Source organism: Haliotis rubra, unplaced genomic scaffold (genome assembly GCF_003918875.1).
Source record: "Haliotis rubra isolate DU_JTF1 unplaced genomic scaffold, ASM391887v1 Scf1331, whole genome shotgun sequence".
In the NCBI taxonomy this organism is placed as follows: Eukaryota; Metazoa; Mollusca; class Gastropoda; order Lepetellida; family Haliotidae; genus Haliotis; species Haliotis rubra.
Genome location: NW_025765261.1, coordinates 67,578 through 83,427, shown reverse-complemented (window position 1 = coordinate 83,427; position 15,850 = coordinate 67,578). Strand labels below are relative to the sequence as shown.

The window sequence follows — 15,850 nt, the reverse complement described above, 5'->3', positions numbered from 1 at the left end:
AAAAGGAAAACGGATTGTGAGAGGTGCTTTTGATAGCGATGCCATTTTGACAGGGAATCATGGGACAGTGTGCAAGGGATTGTCGGTAATGGTAAGGTCTTTAACAGGCTGTTAACCTCTACTCATACCATTAGTTAACGGCCTGTTAAAAAGACCTTCCAGCAACCAAATTTTAACGTTCTGTTAACTAACTTTTCGTTAGCTATTTAACGGCCGTTAGTGTTTAACGGTACGTTAAGATAACTGTGCTTTGAACAACCGGGCCCAGTTCATCATTACCAAACTGTCAATTTTTATTTTGCCACAGAAAAGATCCTCTTGAAATTAAATTTGTTACAGTTTACAATTACACAAGAAATCAACCCTAGAACCTGTAAGCCCCTGTGTTAATCCTATACACATGGTGGTTCTCAGTAAACTATTCAAAGCCTCTACACTTAGTCAGTGACATTAGAAAGGCGAGGTTATGAAGATACTTGTATGGTAGCCCAATGATCGTTCGGGGACGCGTTTACCAGTCACATATCCTGCATTAATAAATGAACTATGTGGTTTCATTGGCTAGTCCAAACATATTGTTATTCAGTGTAGTCGTGCCTTAGCCCGCTACACAACAACACCAACAACCAATTGGACTGCTTTACTGACACGGTACAGACCTTGTGTTGTCGAGCTGGCAGGTGGAGGTGGTGTTGCATGTACATCCAAGGTAAGCTGTTCATATTTCTGCAATTTTGTTATTACATGTGCCAGTTTTGTAACAGAAAACTTTAACTGACATATAGTTCGTAAATGTGTTAAAATAAGGAGTTGTGCCAGTTCTTTAACTTGTATATTTTGTATTTTGTATATTTTCCAATACCATATCTGTCCTCTTGTTGTAAGCAGTATAAATAGCACATTAAATGACACACATACATCGTAGGAAAAGATGTATACGCAATGCACGCTCCATGTGAAAAACAGCCACGACATGTCTGTGAACTTCTGATGTCATACAAACTTAAAAACACTATTGCTGACTAATTTTACATGAAATTTAAGCCTATATTTTGCTGGGAGCGTATATAGTTAGGAAGGCAGCGTGAATCTCCTGATACTGTTCCGTTTGTAATTTGTAAATCCTACATTCAGGAGTGTTATAAAAGCTACAAATGGATTCTTTTTTCAGTTTGTCTTCATTTCCTGAAGGATGTCTACCACAGATACGCCCACCCATATCATACCTAAAGGTAAGCTTTTATGCTCTCACTCTCACATCATCAAGGTTACAATTTGGTTTTACTTCGCTTTTAGCAATATTCCAGCATCATCACGGCGGTCAGTCAAATGAAGAAAAGATTTCTTAACTGTCTGCGTGACACATGATTTCGGCAAATTGATTTATGTAGAAGGGCACTGCATGAACATCATCATTTGTAACGATTATCATGTATTTCCATCATAAGGAAACAGAAAAAAATGAATGCAGTCTGACACACTTTCGGGTAAAAAATCGAAACCTGAATTTAAGTGTACCATTAGTCGGCCTACTCTCACCATATGAATATTTAATATTGACGTGCTTACTGTATATTTTTTATATTATTACAGTGTATTATGATGAAGATGACGTCTTCACGGTTGATGTCACTAACAACGAAGAACTGACTTGGCTGTACACTACAGAGTGGACATGTATGCCTATATCAGGGAAATGGGAAATTGTACATTCACGAGAAGTGCACAAACACTTCTGCGATTTAGTGCATCATTTTGACAATCCTCCAACGGTGAAGACGGCGAGTTTACGTAGCCCTGAACCGAAGGTCATTCTGGTACTCAGACATGACACAAGGGAAAACGCGTTTGGAATGATGTGTAAACTGATTGATGTGAAAGACACTGTCGTGACATTTCTGCGATGTGTGAAAATACCGGCGGATAATATCAACGTGAGGGTTATGCTGAAGGGAGTGAATGAACCAGCCGAGCAGCAGAACGGAGGTAACACTTTAAAATATATCTTCTAACGCAAACAGTGTAAATAGTGCATTGTAGTATTTATTATACTCCCGCGTAATATGAAATGGATTACCACTTTCACTGTTTCATCATATGGTCAATGCAATTCTCCGACAGCTGTGCTCGAGCCCATAATATGATGTGTTATGACATGACAACACGATGTGTTCTGCAGAGGGCATGGAATGGGAATAATATCACTCTGTGCATTTACACATAAATACCTCAGGTCCCCTCTCAGCGCCTGTTAAGCAGCATTGCAAAAGACATTGTATTTTGGACGAACAACCCCATAAGAATTTGCAGAGTCTGGGGAGTATCATCCATGCGATGCCTGGTTAAGGCTATACTCCGTGATATAGTTGAACGTTATGAGTAACTTACGTAGTGGTTTTCAATGGACATTGAGCAATGGGCCGGTGTTATCAATATGGAAAACCATTCAGAAAGTTGTCCGATGTAACAAGTGCTGTGACCCAAACCCCCAAAGAACTGGAATTTGTACTTCACTGAGAAAGTAATGTCAAATATATTCAATGTTACCTGTATAACATACAAGTACTTTAAAGGTTCTATGACAACATTACCGACAAGGAGATACATACATCAATATTCGTAGAACGTTCATTCTCTGGTTAGCATATGAGATTATTCAGAAGTGTGTGGAAGTTGTCAAAAATAAAACAATACAAAGCTGAAATCTATCAAAACACTTTCCTCCATTTAAGGGGGCACGTGTCTGTTCGAGTCGACGCCGGACTATGCTACGAGATATACGTCGGAAACAACATGGCTGTGTAAAACTGATGCCGGGTTTAAGGTGTCTGACGGTGAAACGTCAAAGAGACATTTTTCAGAATTGCAGGACGCTATTGGAGCAAAATACAGGGCTTATTTGAAATCTATTCGGACCGGATCTGTGAAGTTCTTCGTTCATCACGAAACTACACAAGACGCCCAGGAGATGATCAGTAAACACGAGGAAGTGAGAGCCATGATCCTGGAGTGTCTCCAAGCGATAGATTCTACAGTGAAGGACATCCAGATGGACGTCCAGCTGCAAGACTTCATAGGTATGGTGCTAATTGATTTAACAAGCTGTCCGTCGTTTGCAGATATGACAGGGAATCTGTCTTTAAATAGTCCGTCTGAGTAATAAAACAGACAGATTTTCGAAAAAAAACTCCGCTGAGAGAGAAAAACACCTGTTGGTTAACACGTGTTATCTTTCCACAAAGAAACACGAATTGGTAAACAAGCAAAATGGTTATATCCCTACCGCTCCGGTAACAATGAACAATAAAAGGACTGATCTAACTTAAAGAATGTCTTAACATACGTCAACAAAGTAAGACTTGTGAGTTAGTGGTGCCATTGTGAAACAGATTTGCAGACTGAAGTTCTTGTACGTTCAGCAGTAAGAAAAGATATAAGTGTGTTCATTGAACTATTTTGCATTTAAGTTCTTCTTGTGGTGTAAAAGACCTACGTTTCCTAATATCTTGATATTTCCGACATGTGACGTGATTATGTAGGGCGTCTTCGACGTACTGATCACATGAACAGTTTGATGTTTCGGAAGTGTGTCTTAAAGTGTATCAGCATATAGATCGCTGCAGCCGAGACTGAGGTAACAGTGGATAACTTGTCAGAATCTAGTTCCTGAGTTTAAGATGCAAGATACATGTTTATTGCGCAAACATTCCATGTAGAAACAGCGACAATGTTCTATAATAAACGATATATAATAAGTCAGAGTAAAAATACATATAAAGATACAAATGTGTATAATGACAAAGGACAATATAGAGATCTTCTAGATTTGTTTGAAGTTGTCTATTTGGTAGCAGATTATATCTATTCTATTTGGTTCATTATTTGTAAACAGGAGGCTACATTAATTTGAGTGGAAAGGGAATAAAATAAGGTATGTCTTTCATCTGAGTATTTACTACAAAACATAAAATAGTGTTCTTCATCAAAGTCAAAGTATATTAAAGTTTTGTATTCATTTACTGAATTAACGTTATAACTTCTTCTGGCAGGGGATTCCATAAGATCATTGTACCTCGAAGAAATTAATGTGCATACTATTGGGCTCTACAGTTAATTGTTGGTAGGTGCGATTTCTACGATTGTAATTACTTATGTCGGCAACTCTGCCAGGTTTAAACTCAGTTATTCTGGTGCCATGCGGTTGTTCATTTCATAAACAGTCATCAGTTTGATACGATCTTTTGTTTCTTTTAGTGATTTGAAATTAGTTTCATTGTATAGTTTATTGTATAGACCTGACGGCACCAAACAGCATCCAAATCTAACAGCAAGAGTCAACATCGGGACTTGTACAATTTCTCTAGAGTTTTTATTTTTAATCATACACTATATTATGAGGTTCCATTGATGGGAACGGTGTACTAGCAGTATGGGTCTTGATAGTGTGGTTTTTCACAAAGGAGCTTGCTGCATGCAATGGGTGGATGCGTCAGGTTAGATATCGCCATTACGGTATTCGCCAATTTTAACTACCATGTACTGCCCATTTATAATGCAATTCAACCCGTAAGAGCTGACCAACGGGATCTGGTGGCTAGGCTCGCTGACTTGGTTGACAGATATCATTGTTTTCCAATTGCATAGACAGATGACCAGGCTGTTGATCACTGGATTGTGTGGTCCAGATTCGATAATAACAACTATTAACACAAAACTATGACGAGGACGGAGAGGCAAGTAAATGCGTGACAATTAAGGGCAAACTATTTCAGAGAAACATCGAAATCCAAATTCTTTAAACAAGTATGTCAACACAAAAGCACCCATCTCGTGATGGTAAAGCAAAAAAAATAAGTAAATCTGTGGATATCACCTTTAAACTGTTTCAACATATTCAATATTACAAAAAAGGTTGGAAAGCCTAAATATCCGAAACACCGACGATGCACCTTTACAAACAAGCAATCCTGTTTCCATATTCGTCCGTGTATCTATATTCGCAGAAAATGTAAGTGAAATATAGAAAAAGAATAGCAAACTGTATTTTTTCAAAGACGCAAACATAACAAAAAATTGCCTCATTTAGTAGTGCTGATACTAACGTCGAATGACGTTCAAGAGTGTTATCATTTTCAATATTCTGTCACACAATCCTCAGGAAATCACATAAGTATCAATATCCCAGCACAATGTCATTATCTGGTGTAGCTGTAAGAACATCCCTGACTCTCCTCCTAGTATTGTCGTTAATGAAGACTGGCCTTGTGTTTAAGAGGATGGTCATCGAGATGTGGTACTACAACCCTGTCTAGGATGTTAGTGATATACCTTTGTCTAGTCAGAATTTCTCTGATTGTCATAATGTCAAGTCTGCTCTCGTGTGGGGTTCACCTCCTCAAATCATCATGTTTTTCTTGTGGATGTAAGGATTACAATCACATATTCTATACCCTCGCGATACTTCTTTACGTAAAGATCTGAAGGTATCTAGGAGGTCACCTAACTAGAGGATGCGAAGGTTATTAGGCCAATCGGGAGGTTTGGAAGCATTCAGAGTAGATTCAGAGAAGGATCATATTGAAAAGTACTCCAAAACAGTAAAATTTCATTCTTGAACTATACTTATTTACGATCAAAGTACAAAATCAAAACATCTCAAGCAGCAGACACATGTGACCCGTCCCCCTCTCGGTGAATGTTATGTGTGAAAATACGATAAACCAAGCAGAACGCAAGTAATGATTGCGGAACTTTGAAAAAATAATACACCACTGTACTTAAATCGTTTGTGGCATTATGTCATTGTTTTAAAAATCATGAAAAATATGTATCATCATATTGACAGGTACAAAGAACATCGCCTACAGCATTGTGTTGCCTAATGTGAAGTTTGTAATTAGAATAATGCTATGAACGGTGAGAGATTCAAATACACAGACTTGCGTTTGTTTATATAACGGCTCTCATGGGTCCAGTTTAGTTTTTTTCTGACGATCCAGCCTGGTTCCCGGGGTGTGGAGGCCATTGGTGACTTTCACTACTGGGCGACAAGACATATACTCATTCCAACAATGGTTGTCACCCCACTCCCCAACCCAACCCAACCCCACCCACACACCTCACACACACACCCCACACACCCTCTCCAATTAATAAAAATGAAGGGGGTGACAACCATTATTGGCATGAGTAAATATTTACTTCTGAAAAATCCGAGAACGGGTGGTTTGAATTTTTCCATCGTCAATAATCCCGACTACATAAATCGTTTATGACATTATGTTATTGTTACAAAAATCATAAAAATATTTAACGTAGCTAACAGAATTGTGCTGTATAATGTAAAGTTTTTAATAAGATTTCATGCGATTGACGCTGAGAGATTCAAATACACGAACGTGCTTTTGTTGGCATAACGGCTCTCATGGATCCAGTTGAGCGTATTTCTGACGAACTTGATGTGGAGATTGTACGTGCGCTTCCAACAGTTTTAGGAAATGTAATTAAAATCGCTAGTTTCAAAACAATAATATTAGATCTAAGTCTGCATGTAACTAGTTAACTTTAATCTTTAACATTGGGCACATATTTCACATTCCTGTGAATATTTTAGTCTGACAATGTTTTGGAGTAGTATACACGATGGTGGTATGGCTGCAATACCGTCTTTGGCATTCTTTTTTTACCAAATAATGCCCCACTGATGGTCGAAAACTCGGGATACCGGCATCGACCATCGTTCGATGTAGCCCATTTTTGTTTCTGTATTTATGTTAATATTTTCATCGGAGGTAAAACCGTGTCGTGAGGTACGACGAGTAATTCCTGCCGCACGAATTCCCTACTTCGTCCGTCCTTTAGATAACACAAATGGGGTTGGCCTTCTTTGATATCCAGTAGACCGATACTGTACGTTTTGATAGACCACACATGGTCAGTGGCGCGTTGTCGACTATCACCCTCGCGGTCGCCGGGCTGGTATAAATACCTCACACTGACCTGGCCCGAAAGTTTCTACTTTTTACCCCTGCGCGGTGCTGATGATTCGGCAGTCACTGATTTCATTTTAACTGCATCAGATGTTTTTTTTATCGATTAATCTAGTTACTTAGTTATTGATTGCTGACACAACTCAAGGCAAACGTGACACCCATTCCATTGATCGTTTATTGGGTGTTATCATTTCACAAGCGTACTGGTGTCCGAACAAACTCTTGGCTAACGTTCAGTTAAACCTCTCCATAACAGATTGACTGCGATGGGCCCCCCACGGTACTGCGCCTGACCTCGACCTCATGCTTGGCTAGCAGCTGTGACACAGATCCAATTAACTCGTGCCCCGGTCGACTTGAAATTCGGCAGACCACGTCCATGGGCTTCGTTTGGAGATACGCTTCAGCGCCTTGGCGATCTTTCGCCGTCAACGGCTCTGCCTTAGTCTCTCGTACAGACCCTGAAGCAAATATATCCAAGAAAGCCCACACAAGTCTAGAAAATGTGGCAAGTCTAGATTTTCTCAGCTCTCAGGGCTCCTTTTCATTATTATTTTTTTTTTTACTATGAACTTTTTCAGTAAAATATGTTCATTTCAGAGACTAGTTGTTAGTCTAGCTCTGCCTCTTTGTATCGACTGGCGACATCCACGATGGTCAGGGCATACGTTATGTTTTGCGTCCCACCCTGTCATGGCAGGTAGATTGCCACAGATTCTTCAACTACGCCTTAGCATCGTCTTCGGAGACCTTCGCGGCTTCAGCAAGCTTGCAGAGGGCACCCTCGCCTTTCCAGTATCCCCGTGGGCTGTAGTAAATCTTATCCATTATTTCGTTATATTCATATTTCTCCTTTAACTCAGTAAGGCCGAGAGACGCATATATGGGGCAAATTAATCAGCTCCTCACAGCGGTAATTAGCAGTTTCTCACAGCGAGAGCCACATACAGTCGTCAACAGAAAGCATCAATTATTCAGCGAGAGACGCACATGTGTGTTGTACTTTTAAAAATCGCACTGTACCTATTATTTCAAATGTTAGCTTTTCTTACGAGAGATCCCACCTTTAGTATCAACCAGAAGAAGTATTTAAAGTGTTTTGATAACAATTGCTAATCACTATCATAGGCTTGTACAGCGTTTAGCAAATGAACGCATGTCGGCGAGAAAGGGGATTATGATGCTTTTACAGAGGTAAGTGCCTGGTACTCTTCCTTGGGAATGGAAACTAAAATACTTCGTATGCACCTTGGTTGAATTAGATGTAATGGTTTGGAGGTTGCTAAAAATTATATTTCCTTCAACTACCTAATAAATAGGAAACAATATACGAAATTTCAAGGACATACAAAGAATTCAAACACAATAGAATAGTTTGAATTTACTTTTTAGGCATCATTACGTTGTCATGTTTCATATACTGAAACATAATGTATAAACACAAGTAATCATACATCCAAGCTCGAATAGATTAATGGACATCTTGCTTTATGGAGTCACGCCCCTCTCTGTGATGTTTATACATGCATGCACATCTGTAATCTTATGAACCTCGTTTGCATTCAGTAAAGATATAGGCACGCCCACCTTCATAAATATTGGGGGTGGGGGTGTCAACTGCAAGTTTATACACTATAATAATTCAGTATAGTGTCACCTCGTGAATTCTGTAATGCGTTTACTCTAGTTTGGATAGTCATTCGTATCAAGGTGAAGATTATAATTAAATGTACAGCAAACCATTATGTTTTATGTACTAGTTGTGTGCATAAAATGTATATGAAAATAAATACTATCTCTACTCAGTGGTTTGATTTCAATTGCTTTGTTTTACCAGGGATACTCTACAACTTTATAGAGTCTCCCTGGTTTTACTTAGCGAAAAACACTAAAATGAGGACAAATAAACTCGCCAAAGTGACTATCTACTCATATTTGTCTTGTATGTCGTGTATATGTCATACATCGTTACCAGTGTGTATGTTTACAATACACAAACTGTTACATGATAGCTTGAGTTGATAAAGCCGAAACCCAGCATATCGACTGGTCAAGGATATAGCCAATAACCAATCTCTATCCAAGCGGCTGATGACCAAACGTGCTCTTCAGAAATTTCGCCCACGCCCCATCACCTGTCTTTTCCTCTGTGACAGGTATCTCATGATACGATTGGTCGCAGATAACATATGACCAGCCAGTACATTGAACAGTTGAGATACCGAACGTTCTATTCGTGAAATTTGATGACGCCCTATCATGTGACTCTTTGTTTTATGTCTATGCAAGGAATATGTAGTATACATTTTGTATATGTATGTTTGTAAGGTCACGTATGTTTTCTGCATTAAATCTGTATGAAAGACAGTGAAATGCTATGAATGTGCTTTGTGCTAGTCACAGACTAGCGTTTAGTACTCTCATTAAAATAATTCGTAAACACTAGAAATGTATCGGCAAAACCGCTATTTTCGTCGAAGATTATAAAGTATGAAAGTAAATTCTTCTTTACAGTATGTCATTGTCATAGATGTTTTGTAAATTTAAACCTCACACAATGATATAAGAGAGAGAATTTGTTAACGTGTGTCTCATCTGTTACATACAAAGAATACATGTGTATGCATATTGTGACAAAATATAAATGTACAAGCCGACATAAGGTCTACAAGAGAAACTTGCAATAAAATTACATAAAGCTTGCAATACACGACATGTATTCACACCTGATTTCTTTCAACATATATCTTTACGACACAATTAAACAATCAGGACTTGTTGGTACGACTAGACAGTTTCCTGTGATCCCCGAAACCTGCCTGGGAAATCAGGTGACTAGCACTAATTAGTCTCGGCACAGAGAGTGGGCAATCAGCGAGGGCTTCCAGGTGTTGAGTAGTGATGGGACTCTCGGGCTTAATGAGTTAATACAACTGTGCCCGTATGCACAAGTAGTGATGCCATCTTCGACTATCCATCTTTCGCAGCCATCGGCGACAACAATGCTTAGTTCATTCTCAAACCATATATCTTGTCACTTCTCAGAGTTTTCCTTTGTGTTTGAAGGTTCGTCTAACGAACAGGGCCTCTTTGAATTGTTTGTGTTTTATTTGTTTTTTCCACGACGTATTTCTTCACGCCCTTGGCCTTTCTGATTTCCCCGCTGTCGGTTTTCTTGATGGAATACATCTTAGGCCGCAATCCGACATACTCTGCAATCGGGGTCTCGGCACACTCATCTTTCATTTTCCTCAGCATCTTTGTGTTCACTCGGCTGTGCAGGGCGTGGTCTTTGGGGTGGTCGCTTGTATCGTACACGTCTATTTTTTCCGCTATGTCCTTGTACACATCCTCGGTACAAATTTGCATCAGTAATGAATCGGTGTCAGTGTACAACACCTCGCATCTATCGCCGTACTGTTTCTTGAGTTCGTTGTAGTAGTAGTCGTACATCAAGTGTTTGAATAAGTCGAGAATGTTCTCCATCGTTTTACCAAATACCGAGTTGTTCATGAGCTTGAATAGATTCTTTTCGAAAACGCTGGTGGCCCATTTTCTCAAATCTGTGTTCAGTCTTATGTAAGCTTCTATCCAAGGACTTTGGCCAAACTTAAGAACTCTAGATCTGTGTATTTTCTTCAGCTTCATGCTAGCAAGAGGTACAGCTGCAGGTTACGATAGTGACTGATGCATTTGGTTTTATCCATAAAGTTTGGTACGAGTTTTTCCACGTCTGCCAGTTTATTATCAACTCTCGTTGATATTCAGACATCCAGTCTTTGTCAACCATTAATCGTTCTGGAGCAAGCAGATAACTGTTGTGCGACTCGTGTAATTCTCTTGGATATTCCACGTCGTCTTCGAGTATGTAGCCTTTGTTCGAGTCCGACGTTATACTATTGACGTCAACGTCGGGGGAAACCCATTCGAATCCCCAGTGCGTAAAGCTTGACTCATAGCCCAGCCGTACAGATTCTTAGCGTCGAGATAGTGTATAAGTGAGGCTGGACCCCTATTCTCGAAAGTGTCCCAGCTAAGACAGATCCTAAGTAGTTAAGACAGGAGTTAGGATAAGACCCATTCTCCAAACAATCCTATCCCTGTCCCAACTTGTGCTACCTATCCTAGCTAGGATAGCGAGCTCTTCAGTAGGTGAGATAGAAAAGCCCTCATTAAGTTTGGGATTCCCCTAAATAATACCCATCATTCATTACATAAAAAACTCATAATATGAGGAGATTCAGCATTTGATATTTTCATCACACTATATAGTAGTTTTGAAGTTTTTGAAAATTCATTTTTTGACAAGGCGATAACTTTTTTTACTTCAGAGTTTGAAAGTCTGCCAAAAAGCAATAAGGACATTAAAGATCTGTCAAACTCATCATTTGCATCATCTCACAAACTGAAAAATTCACCTAGGAAATAAACAGGAGTTACTTCTCTTATCAAGTTGGCCTTGACATTTACATTTCACGGCAATGCCACTGGAAAGAGTAATGTTGTGATTAAAAAGGCCAGGAATAGGTAATAATTGAACAAATCTTTTGTAGATCTAAAGAATATGTGCTTCACAACAAGTGTGTCTATTCATTACCGATAAATTGATAATATAAACTCAAAAACACCTTCGTAGCACATCAAAACTTTGTGCTGTTGTAAATTCAAATGTAATTTAGGCAAGTTATTTGGTTTGACAACGTCAAAAATGGAACAAACAAGAACCACACCACTATGGCTTCCGCTAAGATAGACTTAGGACAAGTCAGAACCTATCCTAGTATTTGTCCTAAGTTAGGATATCCTAACGCTATGATACTTTTCGAGAACAAGGTAGGACACCTATCCTAGACCCTAGGATCAAAGTTAGGATATCCTAGGGCTAGGATCCTTTCGAGAATAGGGGCCCTGGTTTTTTCGTGTCATGGCCTTCCACGTATTTGTTGTTGGCTTTAGCGTGTCGCTTAGCAGCCATAAAAAATCCACCACGCAGGCCTTTCTCAATAAACAGGTGCATATCATAATCCGTCAACAGTTTCAGATGGACACCAGTCTTTTTCAACAACGCATCCCAAGAGAGACCTGGCTGGAATAATACCACGCTGGGCCTCAGCCGTATTGTTTTGAGCACGTTTTTCTGAATATCTCGAACACGTCGGCGAGCAGCAGCACGTCAGTTTTCAAGTACAGTTCTCACAGCCGAGTTTGTCCCACACTTCGACGGCGTGTTCGTAATCGTGATCATTTTTTTTCGATTCCGTTAAGTGACTGTAAAACGATTCGATCGGAGGCAATTTCGTTTCCGTGACTCTCGCCTAATCGTCCATGTATTCGCATGGGTAGACGCCTTCCTCAGCAGCGGAGGTCGAGTCAACACGTCAGTGTATCGATTTGTTATGGCGAAAGCATCCGGGTCAAGAACGAGATGTATTGTTCCATGTTACATATGTTATATTTGGGATTACACTTTCTTAGTAAAGTACAAATTCTAGTACTTTTTTTAGTTGAGCCCCATCCGGGATTCGAACTCACACCCTCAGAGTCAGTCACCTAATCGCCAGTACACAAAGTCAGCTGCCTAACCTATTCAGCTACCGCGACTTCCACAAAAATGGAAGTCGGACAACTGGTAGTCTAGACTGTGGGCTTTGTGTACCCCTCTGATAGGTGTTAATTGGAACGGTTTCCAAGACCGAAAGCTATGATTACACAATGCCATTTAGAAAGTGGTCAAATGTAACATATGTTATATTTGGGATTACACTTTCTTAGTAAAGTACCAATTCTAGTACTTTTTTGAGTTGAGCCCCATCCGGGATTCGAACTCACACCCTCAGAGTCAGGCACCTAATCGCCAGCACACAAAGTCACGGTAGCTGAATAGGTTAGGCGGCTGACTTTGTGTGCTGGCGATTAGGTGACTAGGATTGGGACGGCATGGACACCGTGCTCGTAGCAGTCAGCATGGGTTTAGATGTCGCGGGCGGCGGCTTATTGCTCACCATAATGGCCGCACCCATTGTGCTAGGTATAGAAATAGCATCGGGGTTTCGGGGTTGGCGGGAGCGAATTTTAAATTCATTTCGCACCGATTGCAGAGGGACGCATTAAAACACAACAAGATTTGAGTTCTGGCTGAGGCAAAGTTGAATCATATCTCCACAGCCCTATCCGATAGTGAGATAACCGAGGAAGAGTTTAGGCTAGTGCTGTCCGAACTCGTCAAATATCACAGGATGAAACAAGAGATTCGAACCAGGTCCTGGAAGGCCATGGACATCAGCGAAGAGGAGAAAAAAGCTCACAGAGCAGTGGATTCGTGCGGGAGGAATTACTCGTCGTACCTCACAACATGGTGTTACCTCCAATGAAAAAATTAACATAAATACATAAACAAATATGGGTGACTAGGTTTCCCTAGTTTTCGACCATCGGTGGGGCATTATTTGGCGGAAAAAAATGCTACTGGCGGTATTGTGGCCGCACCACCATCGTGTATACCACTGTTTGGTCATTCATATATTTTTCAGTCAATTCATTTAAAATTCCACTTGGAGAATAACAGCAAGGTTGGTAGTATACACAATGGGGCTACAGGACCAGGTCCCCTCAAGGGCTCAATTTCAAATTGAGCCCTTGGGAGTCCCTAATCCCATAGCCCCCTTGTGTATACTACTACTGAGTTGCATGCAAAAAATTGATGAAAATCGGTCACATAGTTTCTGAAATATTGACTTTTAAGTGAGCATTGGGTCGGTCGGGAAAAGACAAAACTTTTTGTCGTAAGTAAGTCTTAATTAATCTTATGAAGTCATCGAGAGTGTTCCCAATGCCGTGTTGCTATAGTGTAACCATCTGTCGAGATGCATGCAAAATTTCACGAAAGTCGGTCAAATAGTTTAGGAAATAATCACTTTTTAATGAGCATGGGGGCGGTCTGGCGAAAGGCTAACAATCCAACGTATTGTCGTACTTGTTATATATTATCGAGGCGAGAGGTATTTTTAGCAGAATGAAACGCAGGTCTCGGACGTCATCACCTCGCTACCCACTCGGGGGTCTCGGGGGTGTCTCTCGGCTCGGCTATGATGATGATGCACGGCCGTCTGACTAGCAAGGCTACAGATGTCTGAAAGTGAATTAAACGCATCTATCGGCAGTTTCCTCCCGGGTCGTCATCTCGGTATCACCGAGCGAGCGCTGTGGGCGAGTCGCAGTGTGTGGCTCGGCTCGGCTTGTACAGCCGACAGGCTGGCTGGCTGGCTGGCAACGTTATGTTGATTTCAACTAAATCATACTGCATCTCTCGCTGCCGTCTCGGTAGCATTGAACGAGCGCTGTGGGCGAGTTGCAGTGTGTGTATATCTCGGCTCGGCTATTTACCTACAGCTCGATGAGATGGCTGGCTACATTACGTTGATGTCCGCGAAACAGTTTATTGTGAATCTGCTTCTATGATTTTGTTTGGTTGTTGTAATGAAGGCTTGTCAGGCCTGTTTCTTCCCTTGTTGTGTTAATATTTTTTTCGTCTTTGCAAATGACGGCGTTTTTACGAGATTTGGTCCGAATCTCTTGTTTCATTCTGTGATATTTTGCGATTTCTGATAGCACCAAGTCGGTGAGTGAGTGAGTAAGTGAGTTAGTATTTAACGTCACATCGGCAATATTGCAGCCATATCGTGACGAGAAGTGTTTTATATAAATAATAAATTAAAGTTGCTAAAGAATCAGTCAGCGAAGGACTGTAAAATAACTAGAGTATCACAGATGGAGTCTAAAACTAGCATGAACATGTAAAACTATTTTATTTACGAAGACAATACAATATAAAAACGGGCTATAGATCGCCAACAACTGAAGGTAGATCACCATACTAGGAACCATGGGGACTTACATTACTTTTGCTACCTGCATGGACTCTAGTTGGATTTACACCATTCCTTCAGCCATTGGCGACAGAAGAGAAATCTAGCCATAAATTAAAAACACACTTATTCTACGATTAAAAAGCAGGTACACTTAGATTGACTAAATGTTTTGGGACTTACGTACCCTCTCAGGAGGACAATAATTTTACAATACTTCAACCCCCTTTGAGAGTACAGCCACTAACAATCTCAGTTGCTAATCTAAACTACCAAGAATAAAATATATATCTATTTACAAATCACTCAACAAATCTAATTTTTTTAAAAATGCAATAATTAAATGAGAACTGACATTAAAAAGATCCTTCAGAGTTTTGGATTTGAAATAGATATCCCTTGTGATGGAATATTCAATGCAGTCAAGCAAGACATGCTTGACCGTGATTCTTTCATCACAAGGGATACAAAACGGAAGATCTTCGCCTTTCAATAAATATTCATGAGTATATCTAGTATGGCCAATGCGACATCGCCGAATAATTACCTCTTCAAATCTGGACTGACAACCCAAGTAAGTGTAACCAATGTAGGGTTTTATTGCATGTAATTTATTAATACCTACTTGGGTGTCCCACTTCTTCTGCATTAGATGGCGGATGTATGTTCTAATGCTGGCTTTGTCATCAGAGTATGGAATTAGAAGTGGTGTAACAGATTTATTGAGTGCTGCCTTAGCAGCAAGATCGGCCATTGTATTCCCAGAAATGCCAACGTGGTTGGGTAACCAACAAAAGACGATGTCGCATTGGCCAGTAGCAAGTTCATTGTACAATTCAATAATTTCTAATAAAAGTGGATGTTTGCAAGAAAGATTTTTAATAGCCTGAAGACACGAAAGAGAATCTGAAAAGATGATATATTGTTCATATTTACGGTGTTTATTAATATATTTAAGAGCTGTTAAGATGGCGTTTGCTTCTACTGCAAATA

At 40.0% G+C, this 15,850-nt stretch overlaps 1 protein-coding gene across 2 annotated transcripts in view; it reads left to right on the top strand.

The window, feature by feature from the left end:
• Positions 1-1,171: 1,171 nt before the first annotated feature.
• The window catches only part of LOC124267718 (serine/threonine-protein phosphatase 6 regulatory ankyrin repeat subunit B-like), a 54,019-nt gene continuing 39,340 nt past the window's right edge, over positions 1,172-15,850 (top strand). For both annotated transcript variants that reach the window (XM_046702704.1, XM_046702703.1), the window contains exons 1-3: positions 1,172-1,232; positions 1,594-1,986; positions 2,733-3,077. In XM_046702704.1, coding sequence (XP_046558660.1) covers positions 1,193-1,232; positions 1,594-1,986; positions 2,733-3,077 — 778 coding nt within the window. In that variant the 5' untranslated portion in view covers positions 1,172-1,192. The remainder of the gene's footprint in view (positions 1,233-1,593; positions 1,987-2,732; positions 3,078-15,850) is intronic.